A 25,019-nucleotide genomic window follows, 5' to 3' on the forward strand; every position below is an offset into this window, starting at 1 on the left:
CATAACATTTCTAACCAATCCCCTATTTGACATCCGTAAATTATTCTTTAGGGGCCACTTGCTTATCACTATGATGTAATGGACAGAAGCAACAGAAATTGCACCCATTTGATTTCCAGAATTCACAACCTGAATCTCCAGCAAAATAGCAGAGTGGAGACAGTGTAAGATCGTGGGAACATGTTTAGAAGTGAGATAGGTCAAACTGGAAGCCTAATTCTCCCCATCTCACCTCTCTGAGCTTCCATTTCCTCAACCTGAAAATATGATAATGAAACCTTATTTATACAGAAGCCTGTCAGTGTGTGCAAGGCAAGTAGCAGTACGCCTGGCCTGGAGTGTGTGCATGTAAAATCACAGCAATAGTTAATATTTTACTGATTTCCTCCGTGGTAAGACAGAATCCCAAGTGGGTCTCGGTCCTTTATTTTTGTTTCTGTTTTGTATTTACTTTTATTTCTTGATGGGCAGGCTCATTAGTTCCTTTTCCTCTCCCTAGAAGCACTGCTCCAGGGAAGAGGGAAGCTAGCTGGAGCAGTAACTAACCTTGAACATGCTCTCCAAAAGCATTGCCTATTGACTTGTTTATAGGTGACCTTTTAAACTGAGTATTGCGAAGCTTTCGGCGGACATGAAGACTTGGGTGTGTGACAGATAACTGGAGCCCCCTAGAAAAGTGGTCACAGAGTGGCAGTTTGTTTTCTGATGGTACCAAAGCCTCCACCCGAGCCAGCCTAGGTTCACGCCCTCCCTGAAGCTTTATACCTGGCAAGCTCAGCTGCCCCAGGTGGCCTGCGGTACTGCCTCTGAGTAGTGTGTGTAAGTCGCTCAGTCCTGTCTGACTGTGCGACCCCATGGACTGTAGCCCACCAGGCTCCTCTGTCCATGGGATTCTCCAGGCAAGGAAACTGCAGTGGGTCTCCATTTCCTCCTCCAGGGTATCTTCCATACCTAGGGATTGAATGCATTGCTGCCTCAAGGTCATGCCTAAACAGCAGGATCTGGGCGTCTTCATTTCAGGCAGGCCATTAGCATCGCAAAAGCCTCTCATTCCCTAAACCCTGTCTAGGAATGATTCCTTCTGGGCATTCCCTCTGTGATCCCTAAGAAGCTACTAGGAGGAGGAGAAAGGAATTGGGGAGGAACTAATGTTGGGATCCTCCCTCAAGGGGGATCAGTTTTGAGCAGAGTTTTTAAGAAAGAGAAGGAACGCGAGCCCAGGGAGAAGAAAGCAGCCTTCCTGTTACCGATGCTTCTGTGTTTCATCAGAAGGAGGCTTTGAAGTCACAGACTGAATGCCTAAAGGCCTTTGGCTGCAGTCTTTCACCTCTCAGAACCTCTTGTTTCCTCAGTTGTAAAATATGGTTATAAAAATGGTGATATTCCTCATCCAAAGCACTGTTGTGATGATTCAATGAGATTTATAGTTTCTTGAGTTTGGCAAAGAATAGAAGCTCAGGAAATGCGAATTTCCTTTCTACCCTCTCCCTTTTTTCAAGCACTTATCCCACCACATCTTAAAAATAAAACCAGATCGTTATAGTAAGAACTGAAATCTCTGGAAAGGCACGGACAGACGTTATATTAAATTCTTAACAGTAACTTTTAATGGTGGTGATAATAGCCTTATTTTATGCGTAAAGCAAGCAGCAGAAGTTCTGAGACTGGAAGTAGCTGGTCCGTGGTCACACCCAGGGCCTTAGCTTGCCCTTAATCCCCTTTTACATGAATTAGGAAATGGTGCTCCTCTGCTTCCCAGGCGGTCCTAGTGGGAAAGAACCTGCCTGCTGATGCAGGAGATCTAGAGGCCCAGGTTCAGTCCCTGGGTCAGGAAGATACCCTGAGCAAGGGCATGACAATCCACTCTAGTGTTCTTGCCTGGAGAATCCCATAGACGGAGGAGCCTGGCAGCCTACAGTCCACAGGGTCACACAGAGTTGGACACGACTGAACTGGCTTAGCACACATGCCCTGCACCCTCTGCTTGGGTCAGTGCCGTGGACACAGGGGTGACCATTGGAGCTGAGGCAGGGTTCAGCCCCCTCTCACCACCTTGCCGTGAAGCTGTTGTGCAGCACACAGCTCACACAGCTCTGCACAGAAGCTCTGGTCAAATGCATCAGTTCAGTTCAATCACTCATTCCTGTCCGACTCTTTGTGACCCCATGGACTGTAGCAATGCCAGGCCTCCCTGTCCATCACCAAGTCCTGGAGCTTGCTGAAACTCATGTCCATCGAGTCGGTGATGCCATCCAAAGGCATAATTTTGATCAAATGCATAGTTAAATACATAGTTTTGACCAAACTGAAGTTCAGCCCCAGATCTGACTGGCATTCAGACCACATCCTTTCCGTTGCCACCTGGGAGTTCACTCCTTCATATTTCCTTGGAGATCCTGCTCCATCCCCTATCTCTTCTCTCTCTGCCTCATCTCCATCTCTCCCCTTTCCTTCTCTTCTGGCTTTCCTTCCTCGCTGACACACTCAAATCTCTACACTTAAGTGCCACTGGGATTTTGAAACAAATCACGGTCCATAACACCACCCCTCCTCCCCATGCCTAGCTCCAGACCTGGCATTGATAGGCCTTCTGAGCAAATGCTTGTTCAGAACCCTTGCAGTCTACAGTAGGCTGCGTCTTCACCATCCTCCTTGTTGCCCTCAGAACCTCGCAAGTTCCTGTAGGCTGCGTCTTCACCATCCTCCTTGTTGCCCTCAGAACCTCGCAAGTTCCTTTGCCCACAGTGATCTCACTTTGGCAAGAGAGAAAGTGAAGTGAAAGTGAAGTCGCTCAGTCATGTCCGATTCTTTGCGACCCCATGGACTGTAGCCCACAAGGCTCCTCTGTCCATGGGATTCTCCAGGCAAGAATACTGGAGTGGGTTGCCACATCCTTCTCCATCCCCTGGAGATCCCAACCCAGGGATCGAACCCAGGTCTCCCTCATTGCAGGCAGACACTTTAACCTCTGAGCCACCAGGGAGGCCCCTTGGCTAGAGAGAACGAAAAGATTTTTTTCCCAAGAGCAGTCATCTTAAGCAGGCACTAGAGGGCAGCAGAAGGTCGCACATGGACTTTTGTTTCCCTTCCCGTCCCTGACTGGCCACAGCCCACCTTGTCTCAAGAGGCTGGAGTCTGTGATTCCACTTCAAGGCTGACTGCTCCCTGAACAGCAGGGGAGATAGAGGTCGGGGGGAGGCGGGGGCTGAGCATGCCTTAGTCTGTGGGAAGAGCCATTTTCAGACCCACTGAGCTGCACTGGGATTCTTCACTCTGCCTTTTACTTACTTTAGGGCAAATACAGCAGAACCATATGGCTATTTTTGTACTTCTTAAAAATATCAAAATGTAATTTGCAGAAAAAAGATGTCGGCAACTACTGGGCCACTGGCCATTGTCCAGGGGTCCCTCTTCCTGCCCCACAGAGAATATGACTTTCCGCAGAGATTTACCTGCTGTCCTTTGAAACAAGTATTCTCTTGGAGGTTATGCTCTGGAACCCTGAGCCCCAGTTCCCTTCTCCATAAAAGGGGGCAACAATTTCTACTTGGTAGGATGACTGCAAGAGCTATATGAGATCATAGATGCTGTATCTTTCCTCTGATGCTCAGAACAGTTCCATGAGGAATTAGTATCCTCATTATACAAATGAAAAAAAAAAAAAAAAACGATGAGGTGACTTGCCCAGAATTCAGAATCTGACTTAATAGCTTGAGACTTAAGCTTTCAATCCTACTTTTGTCTACTATGTTCCACCAGGTAGGAAGCACATAGTTTAAGGAGATTTCTGACAGTGTGGTTAAAGTGCCAGCAGGTTGCAAGGAAAGCTTCACAGATTCAGACACGCACAGGAATGAATAATGCTGAGCTGAAGGCCAAGCACAGGAATAAATGACCTCTGAGGATGTTCCTGACACCCTACAATTTATAATGTCTTTTTGGGTTCTGTTTCTCATCCTCTAAATAATCCAAGATTTCTGTACTAACGTCAATGACTTTTTACAGATGAGAAAGTGAAGTCTCAGGGAGGCTAAGTGACTTGTCCAGGGTGATCCAGCTGGAAATGGAAGAGCTGGAATTTAAACCCAAGCAAGTCACTGTGATATAGCTGCCCTTCTGTAGTTGAGCATATTGTGCGTTTAGGGGAGAAGCTGCAAATGAGAACATCAGTTGTCTTAGGATTTGGCAGTTTTGTAGACCTATCCTCTTTTTAGAGTCTCCACTGTTGCTTCTTTTTCCATTCCTCAAACACGCACACAAAACACTCAAATACCACTTTCAGACATACGCACCTTCATCAGAAACCACTCAAGAGTACCCCCACAGTTCCCAGTGTGGGAGTTCCTTTACCTGTAGTTAGGTGGCTAATTTTATCATGACCCCCAAGTAGGGGGCAGCCTTGAGCACTGCGAACGGGGTGTCCAAAAAGCACGAGTGCATAGCCCGAGTCTGGGTTTCATGCTTAGAATGAGAATTGCAGTTTTTAGATGGGAAGCTGGTCTCGGTTCAACAGAGCTCCCCCATAATGAAACTGGAAGCCTAGAAAGGTAATGAGTTCTGTGTCCAAAAAGCAGTTAGAATTATTTGGTGGTACATGAAATAATTAGATGGAATTTCTGACCAGCCGACCTTTAAAATGCCTCTTATACCCATGAGATCCTTTAGCCCATGGAAAGGGATGGGAGCCTAGGGTTAATTGTCTGGGGGTGGCAGGAACTGGGAAGGCTCAAGTGTTTGTGAAAATATGGTGAATGGAACAGAAGAACCAGGTACAAAAGCCTAGACTAGTTATAAACTATGTGGTCTTAGGCAAATTGCCTCTGTAAGTTATCTTCTGTACATTAATAAGGTAAGGTAAGACTATCTGCCTTTAGGGCTATGGTGATAAGATTGAGAGAGTGGATTTGAAGTCTGATAAGGGTTATAGGAGAAGGCAATAGCAACCCACTCCAGTGTTCTTGCCTGGAGAATCCCAGGGACGGGGGAGCCTGGTGGGCTGCCGTCTGTGGGGTCGCACAGAGTCAGAAACGACTGAAGTACTTAGCAGCAGCAAGGGTTATAGGAATAGAGGGGGTTAAAGGAAGAAAAGGATCAGATTACATTTTCAACTATTGATTAAGATATTTACCTGCAAACCATCTACAGGACATCAGACTTTGAACTCTGCGCTGGTGATGCAAATAGTCACTGAAACTGGTTCTATTTCTTGCTCTTATGGAGCTCACAGTTTAGTCAGGGAGACAGCTATTAATTTAATATTAACTAACATTTAAAATGTAATAAGCAGTATGATTGGACTTCCCTGGTGGCTCAGATGGTAAAGAATTTCTTTGCAATGGGGGAGACCTGGGTTCAATCCCTGCTTTGGGAAGATCCCCTGGATAAGGGAATGGCTACCCACTCCAGTATTCTTGCCTAGAGAATTCCATGGATGGAGGAGCCTGCTGGGCTAGAGTCCATGGGGTCACAAACAGTCAGACACAACTGAGTGATTTTCACTTTCAAGTACTATAATAATGATGATGATATGATAGTTCAGTTGATAGTACAAACTGAGAATGACCAAACAGAGTTCATGAGTATATGCATGTTCAAAAGTATGTGAGTTGGTTCCCATATTCCTTTTATCATATTCACTAGATAATCTTCCTCTGCCTGTAGCTGAAAATCTTAGCAAGCCACACTTAATCTATCATTTTTATGGAACAGACTGTGCTATAAGATATTTTAAGTTCCTATCACAGTTTTACATCAGGAATTAGGATGTCTAGTCTAAGTTTTTAATCAAATCTCTAAATCCAACAGGTCAAATCTCCTCTCCCTTCTCAATGAGAGCATTAGGAGGTAGGACAAGGTTAGCCTTGGTGCTCTTTCTCTCTATTGTTCCTCCTCTTCTCCTTCCTTCACAGTCAGAGCAAGAGGGCGGAATGTTAGGATTAAGAAGGTCATACTTGCCCTGGTGGGCTTCCCAGCTGGCCCAAGTGGTCAAGAGTCCACCTGCCAATGCAGGAGACACAGTTCAATCCCTGCGTTGGGAAGATCCCCTGGAGTAGGAAATGGCAACCCTTTCCAGTATTCTTGCCTGAGAAATCTCATGGGCAGGGGAGACTGGCAGGCTACAGTCCATGGGGTTGCAGAGAGTTGGACACAAGTGCATGGCTGAGCAACACTCTTGTCCTGCACACCTTGTATCTGGCTCTGTGTTCCTGGATGCTGATGCTGATTTTTGAAACCAGCCCTTTCCCTTGGGCTGCTTTTCAGCAGTCCCTCTGGCCAGGGGCCTCTCCTAAGACCCAGGATGATACAGCATCCCTTTGGTTGGCTGCTGCTCATCCCCCTCCACCCTGTTTCCCACCCTCTGGAGACGCTCACTGTGGGGACCCATTTCTGTTACCATTCCTCCCGAGTAAGACTCAGAACAGATCCAGGGCAGCTCATTCTCTTATGTGACCCACATCCGGTCCAGGGGAAATAGTCTGGCATTTTTCCCACTGTCAACCTCTGTGATTTGGGGCTCACCCTTCTGCAGCCCCGTCTGTTCTGCTGCCACAGGCCACTGGAGCTTTTGCAGGCCGGGTAGGACCCTAGTCCTGAGACTTGCATAAGGCTGGAGTTGCTGAGACATGTCGCGGTTTCTCTAAGAGGCACTCTTTTGAGGCCCCTTAGCCCAAAATTTAGGATTACGAGGTAGCATGCTCCACATGACCCACCTTGGGTGCTGGGGACTCTAAACATTAGGTAATAGCTGTCTCCAAAGCAAATCTCCCCTAAATCCTTTCTGTCTACTCTCTGACCTCGTTTTAGTTCCTTGTTCTGGCTGAGGTTTCTAGAGTTATGAAACCAGTGAGGATTCATCTCCTTTGTAAATTCTGCCTATAGGGGCCTGGCTTGGGGATTTCACTTCCATTCTGTCTGGGTGTAGAAATTTCAATTTTAACTTCTTATTACAACAGCAGCATAGTGATAATTCAAACAATCACAGCAACAAGACTGATAACAGCTAGTATTGACTGAGTCCTAAACTTCTGCCAGGCACCTTATTTGATCCCTATAAGTAGCCTTTCAGGCTGATACTGTTATTCGTAAAGGGCACACTGATGGTGTTGGGTTTTCACCATCAGGCTGGGCAGCTCAGGTTGCACAGTGCAGAAGTGTGGCCCTTGCTGCACTGCTGATGCCGTTTCAGCCGGCTACTTCCCCTTTGTGAAGGAGATTTCTGTGGGTCCTTGAGTCAAGCTTCACAGCAGTTGCTTTCCTCCAACAGGAGACAGTAACTCCGCCTAAGAAATGATCCCATTTCAGCAATTCCTGGGAGGCCATTGCTGTAATAAAGGCCATTCTTTATGATATAAAAGTCTCCCCCTCTCGCCCCCACCCTTAACGTTTCTAATTTGAGCCCCTCTGGTCCCTGTGGAGTCTTTAAATGCTTCAAGTGCAAGCCTATTGCCAAAGCAAGCCTGTCTGACTCGGAGGCAGCGCCCTGCACTGTTGCCGAATATTGAACAAACATTCAAGCGGCTTTGGCTCTCCCAGAAGCCCTCAGTCTGAGGCCTTTGTTTTGTTTTCTGGATGAGGGCAAGCGGTGCCATCACCTCCTGCCGAAAAGCCCTGGCTGCCCTCCCAACAAGGAGTTGTCACTTCAACCGAGCCTTTTTTTATTTTTTTCCTGGTGGCAACAAAATAATACCCAGCAGGAATTTGGGAGGAGAAAAAAGAGAGTTCAGTTGGCAGGTTCTCAAATGAATGGGCTGTAGTGTCATTGGAACTGAATTGGGCTTGAAACCAGACATGATCCTATTTTGGAAGCATTGTTCAGAAGGATGGGAAATGTGAACAGAGGATAAGTCTCTTCAAAAATGCTCTTTATCCTTGGCCTGTTAAAGGCAGCCTGTTTTAACTGAACTCTCCCATCCCCTCAATGGCAAGGGTCTATGTGAGAACACGGAGGAGGTCAGAACAACTGGCAAATTGATCAGCTATTCATCTGTTAACCTTTCAATTGAGGGAGCTAATTTTACTTTGAGGAGAAGTTGCCACTTGATTGCAAGCCATCAATTAACTGTCAATCACGAAATTCACAAATCTTGGCTCTTCGACTCATCAGGGCTTCGATGAGATAGTACAGTGATCAGGGCATATAAATATACATGTATTCAAATACATTGTTGAAAATATTACTGAAAGCCTAACGTGCTCCAGGGGATGTGTAAAGTGGATATGGCTGTCAGAAGGACTGGCAGGCTCCTGCCCTCGTGGAGCTTCTCGTCTGAAAACACTGCAGGTGACGCACAGAACGGGATGCTTGTGAGGAAGTTTAGTATGAAACTCTCATAGAGATTAGAGGCACAGGCATGGAGTTCAGCCTAGGTGTTTCTGAGAAACTGGCCCCTGAACTAAGATCTGAAGGGTGAGTGGGGGTTTGGGCCAAGAGAAGGCAGGGGCAGAGGCTGGGAAGGGGAAAGCGTTCTATACAGAGAGAAGAGCATGCACCAAGACGCAGGGAAAGGCCAAGGTGTGGGCGAGACGCACAGCGGCCACTGGAGCTGAACGCAGGGGAACCGGAAGGAAGAGGACGACAGAGGAGACCCGAGAGGCACACGGTGGTCTAGGTCCTTCATTAACTACGTGCCATGCTTAAGGATTTGAGTCTTCGTCCTCAGAACAGTGAACACTCTCCTAAAAAGAGTTTTAAGCAGAAGAATATAGTGTGCTTTTCGAAAAGATGACTTTACCCACAGAACGAGGTTGGAGCAGAAGCAATTAGCTTTTGCAATTGTAGTGTCTACAGAGGAATAATTAATGGAATGGCTAATGGTCTTCCCTGTTGTAATTCTCCTCCAGATCATAACTTAGGCATGACACAATCCTTACAAAAAGGATCTCTGTAAATAAATGTGTATGGGACTTAGTGGTAAATCCCTTTTTCCATTTAGGTCTCAGGTTCCTCACTGTTAAGCGACGGGTTTGGACCAGATGATCCCCAAGTGTCTTTCTTTTGCAAAATAAACCCTTAAATTCAGCATGGATTCTATACTGATACTGACTGGAATGCAGTTTTCAGCTTGGTCTGTGGAGTTTTAACCCTGTTTTTTGAACCAATAGATTGAAAAAAAAATTATGTAACAAAACAGATCAACAAAGATCAATAGCTTGTTCTGTTGTTAGTTAGATTCTTAACCAGATGGCTAAGAATGCTTGTTTAATCCAGGGAATAGTTGCTCCCAGCACCACATTACACATTTTTTCGCAGTTAAATTATGGCAAGGTGCTATGAGGGTTGGGGTAATACGTGTTCTAAAACATGAGATAACGATAGTAGTTTAAGTGATGAATTGGTTAACAGGACTGCAGTCATATGCTGAAAGGATTCACTAACTCATCATATCAACTCGGAAAGTCATTTTCCTTCTTTGGGACACAGTTTCCTCTCATTTAAAATGGGAGGATGTTACCAGATTAGACTTTTGAAAACTATTGAAAACATATTTCATGGAGAAAAGATACCCCACTCTATCTTTTCTCCTTGAAGGTTAAGAATCCAAGTGTATTTATGATCTATTTATTTTTCTCCTTTAATCCATCATGCTGCCACATTCCTATATAACATTTCTCTAAGACTCAGTTTCCCCATCCATAACTTAGGGCTACACAGCAGAGGTTTCCAAAAGGGTCAGATAGTAAATATTCTAGGCTTTGTGAGCTTATGGAGTCCTCATTGCAGCTACTTAATTCTGCCATTTGTAGCCATGTACAATATATAAATAAATGAGAGTGATCATGTTCTAATAAAACTTTCTTTACAAAAACAGGCCAAGGCTGGATTTGACCCATGGACCATAGATCGGTGAACTCTGGGTCAGCAGTGTGGACTAACTGCTCCCTAATGTCCTTGCAGTTTTGACTTTCCCTGACCTTCTCCCCTGAAGAGTTCTTCTCTCCCAAGTTGGAAGTCACCCTTCTCCAAAACTATCCCTCTGGCCTGCAGTCCCTAAGGTCGTCTTCACTGCCATCGTCGTCTTCTGACTGTCCACATGCAAGACTGTCTGTCTCCCCAGCTGCTGAGATGCCTTCTCTGCAGCTTTGTTTTGTTTATCTTAGTAACTATCCTTCTTTAATCCCTCTGAAGGATTGGTTAGCTGGAATCCGCCTTGTCTTCTTCCCCTAGAGCCTTTGATCTGATGCTCATAAGCATTTGCTGACAGCCAGACAGAAAAGGTGGAGCCCAGATCTGAAGCCCGAGGGCCCAGAGAGTAATGAATGGAGACTGCGTTTATTTGTCTTTCTAATTGGCAAGCCCATTTCCAGATCAGCTGCAAGTCACTGCAAGCTGAGAGCGAAAGCAAGGGACAACCTCCTTTCTCCCAGGCCTCACTGCCCAGGGCCCATGTACTTCACCAAGGCTGGAGCTTGCCCTGACTCCACTAGGCCTGGGTGAAGCTGCCATCTGGACCAAGCTCTGTCCCTCGGCATAGGACCGCCTTGCCTTGTCACTCAGATGGTACATGGCACAGCTCTGAGGACACTATTCACATCATCCATGACGTAAATAGAACTCTCTGAGTTCTACAAATTACTTTGCTTCTTCAGGCTTTGAGCCCTTTCTTCTTAGGAAATCCTACATGGAAGGCCAGTCTGTAAATGAGATGCAAGTGGAATAGCTCTATTTGGAGCTGAGATGCAGGTGTAGGGTACTGCCCGCTCAGTCTCCTTTTGCTCTCCTCAAGCAGCTGCTGAGATGGCTGTTGGAATCCCTAGAATCCCTCAGATGAATTTCGGAGCCTCTAGACTGGATTACCCCAGGTTGGCTCAGTGGCAAAGAATCTGCCGGCAGTGCAGGGGCCGTAGGAGATGTGGGTTTGATCCCTGGGTGAGGAAGAGCCCCTGGAGGACAGCATGGTAAGCCACTCCAGTATTCTTGCCTGGAGAATCCCCATGGAGATAGGAGCCCAGTGGGCTACAGTCCATAGGAGTCGGACACGACTGAAGCAAATTAGCACGCATGCACAGACTGGATTATACGTGTTGTTCTAACCGTTCACAGCTATATAATCTCTCTCTTTGGTAAAGTGTCAAATATATCCCTAGCACTGTGCTAAGCACTGAATGTCAGTGGGGGCAGGATGGGAGACATGGTCCGTGGTCTCTGTGAACCGATTATACGGTTGCAGAGGCCGACAGAAAATGGGATGAGAAAGTGAATGTAACAACGTAAGGTCTTGCAAACAGAAATACGTATCAGAGAAGCAGGGTTGGGGGGAGGAAGAAAGGCTTCCTGAAGATGGTCGCATTGCATCAGAGCACCATTTGGAGAGGCAGAGGGAACAGTAGGTCAGGGCAAGCAAAGACACAGAGGTGTGAAATGCCAGTTGTGGGGATAAAGGACAGGGCATAATGGGGCACGTATCACTCGTGCCCACGACAGTATGCTGAGGACCAGGCATTTGAATAAGGGAGCAGATGAGCGTGAAAAGAAAGGGGAAATAATGCCTTTCCCAGACAGGCCCACCTCCTCACTCATCTACCAGTCATAACTGTTTTAGTTATTGTTAACCTCACGTTACAGAATTCATCACTATAGGCTCTTGGATATTCAGAGCCTTTCCCAAGGCAGTGGAGCTACTGTCTAGCAGAACTGAGATTTAAACTGAACTTGACTCCAAAGCTTGTCTTTCCCCCACATGGAACTTCATGGAAAATATAGGACACATAAGTGTTTTAAACAAAGGTAGACTTCATAAAATTGATAGTAAAGGAAAGAACTTCTTATTGGGAAAAATATGCAGGAATATTTATATCTTGCAAGGTCCTTGGAAAAACCCTCTAACCCAACCTACTGCCTGAATTTATTTTTCTGTTTTTTATTTTGTGAATTATGAAAGTATGATAACATATTTATAGGAGACTTGAAAAATACAGAACAAAGTTACATATAATTCTACTATATGTTACAATCATTTTTAAAGTAGGTGCATTAAGATTTTTACTTGGAGTTTCCATATCAAACTCTCAAAAATTAACAGAATAAATGTACAGAAAAGTAGAAGGAGAGAGTAGACCTGAAAAGCACCATGAACCAATTCAACATAATTAAGGTTTATATAATTTCCACACAACAGTACAACCTGCTGACTTTAAATACAAAGAAGATGAGGCCCAAAGAAAGCAAAGGGTTAGTACCAATGATAGAACAAGACATCTTTCTGGTCTTGGAGACTTCAGATCAGTGTTCTTTCTAAAGCATCATGAGTCACGTCATCTCTTTTCCCTTTTCGGTGGATAACCGCCTCTTAGCACATCTCGATGGGTTCAAGAGTCTGACCTTTTGACCTTTACTGAACTTATCTCTCTTTCTCCAGAGACCACGGAGCTGGGCAGCAAGAAGGAGCTGAAGTCCATGCCCTTCATCACCTACCTCTCAGGCCTGCTGACAGCCCAGATGCTGTCGGATGACCAGCTCATCTCAGGGGTAGAGATCCGCTGTGAGGAGAAAGGCCGCTGTCCGTCTACCTGTCACCTCTGCCGCCGCCCAGGCAAGGAGCAGCTGAGCCCCACCCCGGTGCTGCTGGAGATCAACCGTGTGGTCCCACTGTACACTCTTATCCAGGACAATGGCACCAAAGAGGTGAGCTCCCCTGGCATGGCCGCTGGTACATCTAGGTACCAGCCCTCCCACCCCTGCCCTTGCGGGCTCCGTGTCCATCAGGATGGTCATCATCAGCATGGTGAGGGCCAGCATTTACTGATTGCTTACCATCCGGTGAACACGTGTGTAACTTGGTAACACTAGCTGCTGTAACGGACAAATTCTCAAATCCCAGTGACTTGGTCTGGTTAAGGTTATTTCTTACTTGCACAGAGTCCTAAATAGTTGATTTTGATTGATGGGTAGCCTTACTCTGAGAGGTGGTTCAGGGTCCCAGCCTATTCCATCTTGTGCTCCATTAATCTGGTGCATTGGTGGCTGCTGTGGAAGGAGAAAGAACATGGGAAATTGTACATGAGAAGTTTAAACGGGCCACGCCTGAAAATGGCGCATTATCACTTCAGTCTTCCTGTTCCTCTAGCCAGAATTGAGCCATTGGGCACACCTGTCTGCAGATGAAGCCAGGGGAATGTATTCTATCAGTCTGCCTAGGAGAAGCAAATATGAGTTTGGTGAAAACCTAGCAGCCTGTCCCTCAGAGGTCTCCCTCTCATTTAATTTACCCTCCAGATCTACGACTTCTTTATAAGTATGGCGCTGATTCATATGGAATTTCTGACATTTGACCATTTATTTATCAAGATGCAATTCTATGTGGTTTATCTTTTTCTCCTGCCCACTTTACAAGTGAGGAAACATAAGATGAGTGATTTGCTCCATGTTGGTCTGATCCGGAGCCTGAATACTTGTGAAATTTTGTCTCCTCTTGTTCCTCTTTATGTCTCTCTGGCTTTTGATTATGGCATGTCAGAGCTCGAGGCGACTCTATGAATGATTTGGTTCACCTTTTTGCAAACTCATATCCATGGAACTTTTTTTTTTTCCGAATGCAGTTTTCAATCCCAACCCACAAAACCAGGAATAGTATGCCACTGCTTCAGTGAGGAAGGAAGTAGATGAAGCCTCTCTACTTGGTCTCCACTCTTTCCTCTGCAGCAACTTGTGGACAGTCCTGGGCCTCCAGAGAAGACAGTCTGGTGGGCCAGTGACCAAGTCCCACAGGACGTTATGGATCATGTGCCCCTCCCAAGGCACTCTACTGGGCTAAGTGCCAGTGCTGGAGACGGTCAGGGAGGGCTTCATAGAGAACAGAGAGGAGATGAGAGCAAGTGAGGAAAGTATCGGGTGGATAACCTGAGGCAGAAAAGAACATGGTCTGTGCAAAGACCTGTAGAAATTCCCCATGACTCAGACCAAGAGATGAAGGGAGGGCAGAGGTGAGGCCACTGGGATCAGAAAGAACCTGATTATTTAGGGTATTGTAAGCTAGGTCCTGGAGTTTGGACGCTGTCTAGAGGGCAGTGACTCACTGAAGATACATGGTTAGCAGGAGGTTGATAGAACTAGCTTTGTGTAGCAGAAGGAGTCTCCTGGAAACAACACAGACGGCCATCAGTGGGAGAGCAGTTAATTAAGGTGCGGACTATGCATACAAGGGAACACTATACTACAACCAAGATCAATGAACGGTAATGATACTTAATAGGAGATGGATGAATATAATGTTAAATGAAGACAGGAAATCCCAAAGATATATTTTGCATAGCATGATACCCTTCCCTCTGTTTTTAGTTGAAGCAAGATAAACGCACACATCAAAGACACTACCTTTTAAGAATAAATATGCATGCAATAGACAGTTTAAAAAAGGAATCAGGGAAATGAGGAACATAGGATTTGGGGTGATGATGATCTCGAATCAGGGAGGCAGGACGATGGCATGAGGGAGCATTAGTCACATGAAAGTAGCCAAGTTTCCAGCTGATGTTTCGGGTGCTGGATTTGTAGGGGTTTACTGAAGTGTGGGGCTTCCCTGGTGGCTCAGATGGTAAAGAATCTGCCTGCAATGCAGGAGATCTGGGTTCAATCCCTGGGTCAGGAATATCCCCTGGAGAAGGAAATGGCAACCCACTTCAGTATTCTTGCTTGGAGAATTCCACAGATAGAGGAGCCTGACAGGCTACAGTCCATGGGGTCGCAAAGAGTCGGACATGACCGAGCGACTTTCACTATTAAAATGTTAAAATTAGCTAAGTAGCTGAGGCTAACTGGATGAATACATAAAGCCTAACCATGCATGGTACAGCAATGAGCTTGACTCATGAACCACGCACCTCGAATCATCTGACTTTGTGCCTCAGAGGTCCCCAAACCAACAACGAAAAAGTCCAAAAAGCCAAATTAAGTACACATCTCCATGTCTCTGGTTTCAGGGTGAGAATCAACTGTGGAAGGATAAGAGTGGAGCCAGGGAGGCCCCCGAGGAGGCTCTTGAAGCTTTCATGTAACATGAAAGGTCGTCGGATGGGCATTGTGTCAGTGACGACGTACGCAGAGCAACACGTTCCTAGCTGTGCAGGACTGAGCTCTCCAGGGGCTGGAGAGAGAGGCTATAGGGAGGGAAGGAAAGATTACGTGCTCGGTTATGTCTAACTCTCTGCTGCCCATGGACTGTAGCCCGCCAGACTCCTCTGCCCATGGAATTTTCCAGTCTAGAGTACTGGAGCAAGTTGCCATTACCTTCTCCAGGGGATCTTCCCAACCCAGGGATTGAACCGGCGTCTCTTGTGTCTCCTGCACTAGCAGGCGGATTCTTTATGACTAGCACCACCTGGGAAGGCTGCTGAGAGAGGCCCCGACTATCCCTATTTGCTGCTCTTTGTGGGCCTCGCTCTGCTCACCTGCAAGGTACCTCGATGCTCGTTAATCACAGGACTTTGATGGTGTGTTCTTGGCATGTGTGGCAGCAAGTGAGCACTGGTTTCTTTACGCTTTGCTTAGAAATCAGGTTCCTCTATGTCTGGATGCTGTGCTAGCTTCCCTCAGCATCGTCTGTGTATCCAGTTCCAGAAAGCTGTTTTTCCTGAGGCCGCTTCACGTGCTCTCAGCTAGAGAAGCCCAGGAGTGGGAAAGCGGTCGCTAGGTGGCACTGTTCTCCTTATGGACACCTGCTGCCTTTGCAGCTCGAGTCGTTTTTGCGTTACTTCTGTTTCTGAGTGCCTGTTTTCCTTGAAGAGCAGGGCAGATGGACACACGTGGACACAAACGGGCCTGGGCTTCCTCTTCATGGACTTTACAGACTGGGGGAGGAAGATACCACTGAAACACTCACACCAGACAAGTGAGAACAAACTGTGCTGAGTCCCAAGAGAGGGCCAGGCCTGGGGGTTCACAGTGGGTGACCGAGGGCCATGTGGGGTCAGAGAAGGCTTGACTTCCTTAGCAGGGTGATGTTGGGATAATTTCTTGAGGGTCAGGTGCATAAAGTGAAAGTGGAGGACTGGGTTTGGCAGAGGAAGGCCTGAGAGCATTCCAGAGTGAAGGTGCAGCTCCTCCAGAGGCCTGAAGAATGTGCAAACGTGGCCCGTCTCCCTGGGGGTCAGATGGGGAGCTCTGTGGGTGCATCCCAGAGTCTGCGATCCCTGCCTCCTGGGACCAGATAGTGGTGACTGCACAGTGCCTGGCATGGCTTATCTTTTCTATGATAAAAATGCTACTTGCCTAAACTGACCCTGTCCTTTTTCCATGCTTCCTTTGGTACCTCCTCTTCCAGGTAGTACTCAATCACTTTGCAAGTACCCAGAGTGCTGGGGACATGGCCTTCAGAGCAGGATCCGCATTTTGTACAAGAGAGATGGTTGGTTAACCCAAAAGGTCAGAATGCCAACGGAAGGATTTCAAGAGTATTCTCTCACTTTATAAATATCGCTGGAACTCATAGAGAAAGGATACCATGAGAGGAATTATACATAAGTAAAAGCATTTCCTCCTGTTGACCTTCCAGAACAGAATGGAACTGTCCTGCTATGTGAGAACACCTGTCTCCTTGAGTTATTTGAGGTGCTTAGTCAACTCCTGAGTCCCAGGGCACTGTCAGGAAGTGTCAGAGAAAGGGTGTGATTTGCCTGAGGTTTCTGGGGCTGTTCTGGTCTCTGATTCTGGACCAGGGCCAGGGTGTATTCTACATAATCTTGGGGACCCTGGGACTCTAGCTCCTTTGGTGGTTGGGGTCTCCTTTGGTCCATCTCCAGGAATGTGTGGGAAAGAGTGATGCCTTCTTCCTCAGCTGGAAAGGAGTCCTTCATTACACTTTGTGGTTTTGAACAAGCAAAGCAGGAAAAAAGTCTTAATGATGGAGAGCTTGATTAATAACATTATTCTTCCCCCTCCACCTGTTAAATGACCCTTATACAGCCCAAAGCCACAGAGCTTAGCTAAACACAGCTAATGCTTAAATGTACAAGGCTTTGGGTGACTGCTAACTTTGCCTTTGGGTGAAAAAGAGGAAGAGGCTCCAAGTGTAACATGTCATGGGCTGATGTTTTCTATGATAAAAGTGCTGTTTGTCTAACCTGAGCTCTTCCTTTCTCCATGCTTCCTTTGGTACCTCCTCTTGTAGGTAGTACTCAATCACTTTGCAAGTGCCCAGAGTACTAGGGACGTGACCAAATGTGGGAGAAAAACTTGTGTCATGGGGAAGAGCCAGATCGAGGTGGATTTGAGTCCCGTCTCTCTCGCTGATTATCTGGGTAACCTTCAAATCACTCACTTATGAAATAGGCATTACATAATCTACCCCTTTCCGTTTTGGGGTTGGGAGTAATCTCTGGAAGCACTAGAGAACTAGAATACCTGTGGTCTCTACCAGGCTCTCTCCTGGATTGTTACATGTTATTGGGCATGGATGCTTCTGCTGTTTCGGTCTTTCTTTCTTCCCTGGTGACTCAGTAAAGCGTCTGCCTGCAGTGTGGGAGACCCAGGGTTCAATCCCTGGGTTGGGAAGATCCCCTGGAGGAGGAAATGGCAACCCACTCCAATATTCTTGCCCGGAGAAGCGCATGGACAGAGGAGCCTGGTGGGCTACAGTCCATGAGGTCACAGAGATTCGGACAGGACTGAGTGACAGACACTTTGGTCTCTGGATCTGTAGGATGAAAAGTATGGGGTAATTTATCCACAGGTCCCTGTGGCAGATCCACGGTCAGGTCTAGATTCTCCCTTGAAAATAAGGGATGTATTTTGAGGTTGGAAGAGGTACCTTGTAACCTGCAACTTATTTTCCACCCAAAGATATTACCACTTGTACTCCTTAAGTTAACATTGGGCAGAGAAAGATTCTTATATCTTGCACTCCATCCCAATGACCCAGCATTTATGAGTAGAGATGGATATTAAAATCATACACTTTATTTTACAAATAGTACAACTGAGACCTAGAGACCGGAATGACTTGCTGTAGGGCACACAGCCAATTTTGTATTCAAAGTAGTCAGCCATGGCTTCTAACTCCGGAGAGGTCTTTTGTTTCACACTCAGAGTCCTCATCTGTGAAATGGGTGGTAACTTTCTCCACAGAGATCATATAGAAAAATTAAGAAAATGTTTGCTGGTGTTTGGAAGACTATAAAATACTCTGTATCTCTGGGTGATTATTTTTTTTCTAGTGCTTGGGTCCCCTGAATTCCGATAATGTGATTTTTTTTTTTTTCTTTTCCATGCCGCCCTAGGAAGAGCCGTGTGTAATTTTGGTCTTGTTGTGGTTTTCTAACCTTCTAGCAGATCCTTTCTCTCTGCCAGAAAGACTTGTTTACTCAAGTTACACTTCTTGGCTTAAATCAAGAAGAAAAATTCCAAATGACCGCTCTTTGAAAAGAAATTAACAGCCGAGATCCACCCCCCACCCCCATTATTACCACAACCATACCCACTGCTGGGACCACTACCGTTAACAAGGCCAGCATTGCCACCCTGCCAGCACCTCACACTGGGTGTCTGTAGACACTATGCCAGGAGAGCTAATGCAAGGGGAAATGAGACCCAGACTGCACCTTCAAGGCGCTCACAGTCTAGGGATGAGGCACAAGAGCCACATAACATAAGTAACTGTAATTGCTTGCATATGCTACATCAACGCGTGATTTACTTTCAAACAACACAACAGACATTCCAACAGCCTTAGAAGAGGAAGGAAGAATCTCTGGAGCGGGTAAATCTGGAAGAGGTTCTTGCTGAAGGGAAGGTGGATGTGGGTGGTTGGTGAATATAGTTTGAGGCTAGTCTGTTGACGACGGAGATAGTCCTATGTACCCGATGTATTTAGATTATACGCCAAAAACTCTGCCAAGGGCTTTATGTGTTTTATCTCATTCAGTCATCCAAGAACTTCTGAGGGAAATATTCTCATCATCCCAGTTTAATAGATGAGGAGACTGAGGCTCAGAGAAACTTGAAACTGAGTCTCTGAGATTCTGAAGCTCATCTGGGCCAGTTTCTGATCCGTGGGTGAAATCCTGGACGCCATGTGTTTTTATAAAGACAGTTTGTGAAACATAGCCACACTCATCTCTCTACATATCATCTATGTCTGCTTCCTAGCCACAACGGCTCTGTTGAGCAGTCACCCCAGGAGATGGTAGGACACACTAAGCCCAAAATATTCACTCGAGTCCTTTGCAAAAGCTTTGACAAACCTTAGTCTAGACTAAGCTATGTTGGAAAAAAAGAGGAAAGAAAGTTACATCCGCCACTATGTGCCAAACGCATAGGAGAGTAAAACCCAGCAAGTATTGAGTGCCAACTATATGCCTGGCATTTTAAAAGTGCTCCGTGTGTATTCATATGTGTTCTCTCTTTCCTTTGGCGCATTTGAAATGGCACTAGTATGCCCATTCCACAAATTTAAAAATATCTGAGGACTCAGGTAAATAATGTATCTAACATAAGGTAGCTAGTGACTCTGACCCAGGAAGTCTGTGTCCAAACTGTGTGTGTTTAGTCAATCATTCTTACAACTGAGGAGTGATAACTGGAGAAGGGATGTGCAGAAGACTGGTGTGTGGAAACTTTGAATTCTGGGCTGAGGGATTTGGGTACCACATGAACTGTATGGAAATCTTCAAGATTTGGGGTCAAGGGAAAGATGTAACTGGATGTGAAACTTAATAACTACATCAATAACAGTTAAAGGTTGAATTGCAGGGACCAGGACTGGTTTTGGGTCAAGGTTTATTAATTTGGGGTCTGCAGATCACTGATTTTAAATGGTTATCAGATCTCCATCCTCAGAAAGTTTGTGCAGAATTATATATTACTGTGTTGTTTTTTCCCCCTGGGGAAAAGGTATATGGCATCAGCAAAATTCCTAAATATTTTTGACTCAATAAGAGGACCAGTTAGTTGGGGTGTCCACAGTGGAAGTCTGCATATGGGATGTCTGGGAGAATGGTGACTCGGTTCAAATGACTTTAACGAATATTTATTAAGGGTCTCTTATGGGCCAGGCACTGTTCTGGGCTTTTGGGATACATTAAGGAGCAAAACAGACACATATGACAGCCATTTGGAGACTTAAATTTCTCCTGGAGTGTATGTGGGAGACATAAGCAATCAGAATAGTAAATAATAGTGTATTAAGAGGCAAAGAGAAGGGAAAATAAAGCAGAATAAGAGATCAGGAGTGCCTAGTGGAGTGTGGAGACTTGGCTCTCAAAATATCACAAAGTCAATCAGGGTCACTTAGATTGAAGATGGGGGAAGCGTTTTTTTGTTTTGTTTTGTTTTGTTTTTCATGCAGGTTCCTGGCTTCTTCTTCCTGATTCTGTTTCTCTAGAGGAGTGAGGCTGGAGAATTTTCATTTTTGCAAGCTTCCCAGGTGATTCTGCTGCATGCCGAACTTGAGAACCACTGCTCCAAACCATGGTTCCTACGGCGTTCTCATTCTGAAATTCTTCAGGGAATTCCTTGCTTAGGGATTAAGAAAGTCAAGTACTTCTAATCTGGAGTAAATCTCCTCTGCTATTGTGGGCCACTTCCTCTCCATCGGTGCATTATAAGGAGGTGAACTGGCCAGGAACCAGGCTGTCAGGCAGTTCTTGGCAAGAAGGAAGATCAAAGAGAAGAGGGGGATATAATCCACATATTACTCAACACGCTCATGGTCAATTACAAAAGAGGAACTTAATGCTTGGCTTGCCTCCTTGCAAAACTGGAAAACATAGCTGTTTCATGAGACCAGAAAACTACAAGACTCTGTAAATATGCACTCCATACAGACTTAGCAAATGCAAGCATTTTTGCGTGGCAGAGTGTATAGAGCTGTTTTTGTTTTTGTTTTTTTCCTCCATGGGACATTGAATTCAGTTAGCAAACACAGGAAAAAAAGGAGAATTGAAGAATGCCTTTTCCTGGTATGTTTAAGTACAACCATTTACTGAGCACTTCAACTGTGCAAGGAGGTCTGCTCAAGCACTTTATGTACTCCCTTCACTGAACCCTCTCATCAACCTCACATGTTGAGTAATGGTATTGTCTTCCTTTCACCCTTGGGAAAACTGAGGCATAGAAGTTACATCACTTGTCCCACAATACGATAAATAAGAACTGGTACAGTCAAGGTTTGATCTGAGCACTTCTGCTTTTTCTCATTTTGCTATACTCTCTTAGCTACGGCGCTTGTACATTTTAATGAAGTGTGAAATACAAAGTCTGATGTCTAATAAGGACACTATCATTGCCTCCTCCTGCTACTGTGTCTTCATTTCTTTCACTTAATGGCCAAGATATTTGAAAGAATAGATTACCTCTGCTGTCAACACCGATTCAGCCCCGTTCACTCCAGGACCGCCCCCCGCCCCCCACTGCATCCAATGGAATTACAGTGGCTTCTCCTCACTGGTAACTATTGCAGATGCCGTTTTTGCCATAAATGACTCTGCCTTTCTTTTGGTAGGCATCTTTTGATTTCCATTCGGTTCTTGCAGTCTGGGGACCAGTGAGACATCCTTGATGATTCTCTGTCCTTCATCTGTGCTCATCTCCCTCAAACTACAGCTCGTTAACAAATCCTGTAGATTTTTCTTCTTAGGAAATTCTCAAATATGACCACTCTTACCCACGTTGGTCCAAGTCTTGGCTGGATGGTTGTAATAGTCGACTAACAGTGACCCTTGGCCCCTCTAATTTATTTTCTTCCTGGTAGCCTGACTGATAGTTTCCAAGTTAAGACTTGATTCCATCACTTTTCCAGTGAAAACCCTTAACTGGCTTCCAGGTGCTCTCAGGATCCAGACCAAGGTGCTTACTGTGGCCTCCAAGGGGCTGCTCGGACTGGCCCCTCCAACTTCTTACACCTCCTTTTTTCTTGTACCCCTCTTCCTTCTGTGCCCAAGTCAGTGGTCCTCCACTTTCTGTGGCTTCCATAGATGCTCTTCCCTCTACTTGGGGTTTGTTTTACTCTCTGCTCCTTTCTTCTTGCCACTGAGTTAATTGTTTCACCCACCATATTGCTGAGGCTTCTAGATGTGATAAGATCCCCTGTGTGTTTCTTTGTTTACTTACTTTCTTGAATGTTTTTTATCTTTCATAACAGTTATCATAGTTTCTCACTATGCTCTGATGCATGTTGTCTAGTTATTTGACTAATGTCTCCCCCTCTGCCTTTTATTATTTTATGATGATATCAGTGCCACTGCAGAGGGAAGAGCAGGTAAACTGCATCTCACAAATGTCACAGGGCCTGCATTGGCGCATTCCCAGTAATAGCTTGCTCAGGGACTCCTAAGCATTCTGTTTCCCTGATTTCTGTAACAGCCATTCTGATACTGAGTCAAAATATTTCCCTATACAGTAGGAGATAAACTCCACAAGACCAGGGTCTAGGCAAACTTTTACTCTGCATTGCACCAATAGCTTCTGCTATAGTGTCTGACTCATAGTTCAGTTCAGTTCAGTCGCTCAGTCATATCCAACTCTTTGCGACCCCATGAATTGCAGCACGCCAGGCCTCCCTGTCCATCACCAACTCCCAGAGTTCACTCAGACTCACGTCCATCAAGTCCGTGATGCCATCCAGCCATCTCATCCTCTGTCGTCCCCTTCTCCTCCTGCCCCCAATCCCTCCCAGCATCAGAGTCTTTTCCAATGAGTCAACTCTTCGCATGAGGTGGCCAAAGTACTGAAGTTTCAGCTTTAGCATCATTCCTTCCAGAGAAATCCCAGGGCTGATCTCCTTCAGAATGGACTGGTTGGATGTCCTTGCAGTCCAAGGGACTCTCAAGAGTCTTCTCCAATACCACAGTTCAAAAGCATCAATTCTTCGGTGCTCAGCTTTCTTCACAGTCCAACTCTCACATCCATACATGACTACTGGAAAAACCATAGCCTTGACTAGACGGACCTTAGTGGGCAAAGTAATGTCTCTGCTTTTGAATATGCTATCTAGGTTGGTCATAACTTTGCTTCCAAGGAGTAAGCATCTTTTAATTTCATGGCTTCAATCACCCTCTGCAGTGATTTTGGAGCCCAAAAAAAGGAAGTCTGACACTGTTTCCACTGTTTTCCCATCTATTTCCCATGAAATGATTGGACCAGATGCCATGATCTTCGTTTTCTGAATGTTGAGCTTTAAGCCAGCTTTTTCACTCTCCTCTTTCACTTTCATAGTAAAGTTCAACAAATATATATTTAATGAGAATAAATAAGTGTAAAACATGAATGACCAGCTTGCACTGACATGCTTCAGTGTTGCTTTCACATGGACTAACTCCCTTAATTCTTGCAATAGTCCTATAAAGATAGCAGTGTTTATCTTCAGTTTACAGGTAAGAAAACTGAGGCTCACAGAGAGTGGGTACCATCCTCTGAAGCCCCCAGGACTGGCAGAGGTCAGAGCTGGGGCTGGAATCCCTTTCCCAGCTGTCCCACCACCACACATCCATCACACAGTCCTCATTTATCTGAGGGTGTCAGTCCCAGCAGCCAGGGACGTACTGAGCTTCCAGAAATGGAGCAAGCAGAGGCCCCATCCCTGCTGGAGCTTATCCCTGTTCCCAGGGGGTTCTTCTTGGGTCATTAGGCAACTTCCGTCTTAAGGGCACAGAGAGAATTCACCAGCAATTCAACTCTCTCTGTCCATTTTTCTCTAATCTTAGAAGAAGAAAAAAAGTCATTCCAAATGTGCCTCCCCATTCATCAGGCAGGTGCAGTTGAAAGCAGCATGAGTTTGTAACACCACACAGGCGGGTGATCTGGTCAACAGAGTCCCGTCATTCCTTGTGTCTCTGAGCAGAAGGGTCCAGCCATAACGTTAAGTCTTGGGAAGAGGGGGAACCCTCAAGGAACTAGTGTCTTCTTGGACTACATGTTTCCTTTCCATTTTAGATTCATCTCCACATTTTCCAGTGCAGGGGAAGGGCATTGCCAAATTCCTGGATTTTCTGCTACCAAACTCCAGACCATTTTAGTTTAGAGAATTATAACATACACGAAGGCAAAGTGACTAGTATCATGAATCTCTGTGTATCTGTCATCTTTAAGGTTCAGTAATGATCGGTTTACTCCAACCCTGCATTACCAGCTCTCTCACCTCAAACACAGTATAATTTGATATATAAATGACAAAGTTCATATTTCTAAAATATTAGGACTCAAAAATATCAGTAGTGTCACCTTGCTTTCCAAGCTAACAATTCTTCTGCACCATCAAATATATAGTCATTTTTCATTTTTCCCGGATTTTCTTATATTTTCAGTATCAGTTCATTCAAACTGAGATTCAGTTCAGTTCAGTTCAGTCACTCAGTCATGTCTGACTCTTTGCAACCCCATGAATTGCAGCACGCCAGGCCTCCCTGTCCATCACCAACTCCTGGAGTTCACTCAGACTCATGTCCATCGAGTCAGTGATGCCATCCAGCCATCTCATCCTTGGTCGTCCCCTTCTCCTCCTGCCCCCAATCCCTCCCAGCATCAGAGTCTTTTCCAGTGAGTCAACTCTTCGCATGAGGTGGCCAAAGTACTGGAGTTTCAGCTTTAGCATCATTCCTTCCAAAGAAATCTCAGGGCTGATCTCCTTCAGAATGGACTGGTTGGATCTCCTTGCAGTCCAAGGGACTCTCAAGAGTCCTCTCCAACCCAAGTAAGATCCAAACATTACGAATGGCTGATAATTAAATCTCTTTTAGTCTATCGGCTTCTTCCTACAAATCTTTTTATTCCTTGTGATATTTTATTGAGGAAAATGGGGATTTTGCTCATTGCAGCTTCACGGTGTTATTTAGCATGTTTCTCTACCCACTCCAGTATTCTGGTCTGGAGAACTCCATGGACTGCATAGTCCGTGGAGTTGCAAAGAGTAGGACACGACTGAGTGACTTTCAGTTTCACTTTCTGTCCCTCCATTTCTTGTAACTTGGTAGTTAGGTGTAGAGGCTCAACCAGACTTGAATTTTTTTTTTTTTTTGCAATCCACCACAACCAGTATTGGTAGAACTGTAGACCACAGGGATGTAATAAAATACCTCAATATTTGTCTTTGATG

General features: G+C 45.5%; 1 protein-coding gene across 3 annotated transcripts in view; it reads left to right on the plus strand.

Annotated features, from left to right (window-relative positions):
• Positions 1 to 25,019, plus strand: part of ASTN2 (astrotactin 2) — a 1,032,871-nt gene that overhangs the window by 817,855 nt on the left and 189,997 nt on the right. For all 3 annotated transcript variants that reach the window (XM_042242803.2, XM_027964073.3, XM_060410801.1), the window contains one exon: positions 12,357 to 12,622. In XM_042242803.2, the coding sequence (XP_042098737.1) occupies positions 12,357 to 12,622 (266 nt within the window). The remainder of the gene's footprint in view (positions 1 to 12,356; positions 12,623 to 25,019) is intronic.

Source organism: Ovis aries, chromosome 2 (assembly GCF_016772045.2).
Source record: "Ovis aries strain OAR_USU_Benz2616 breed Rambouillet chromosome 2, ARS-UI_Ramb_v3.0, whole genome shotgun sequence".
Taxonomy (NCBI): Eukaryota; Metazoa; Chordata; class Mammalia; order Artiodactyla; family Bovidae; genus Ovis; species Ovis aries.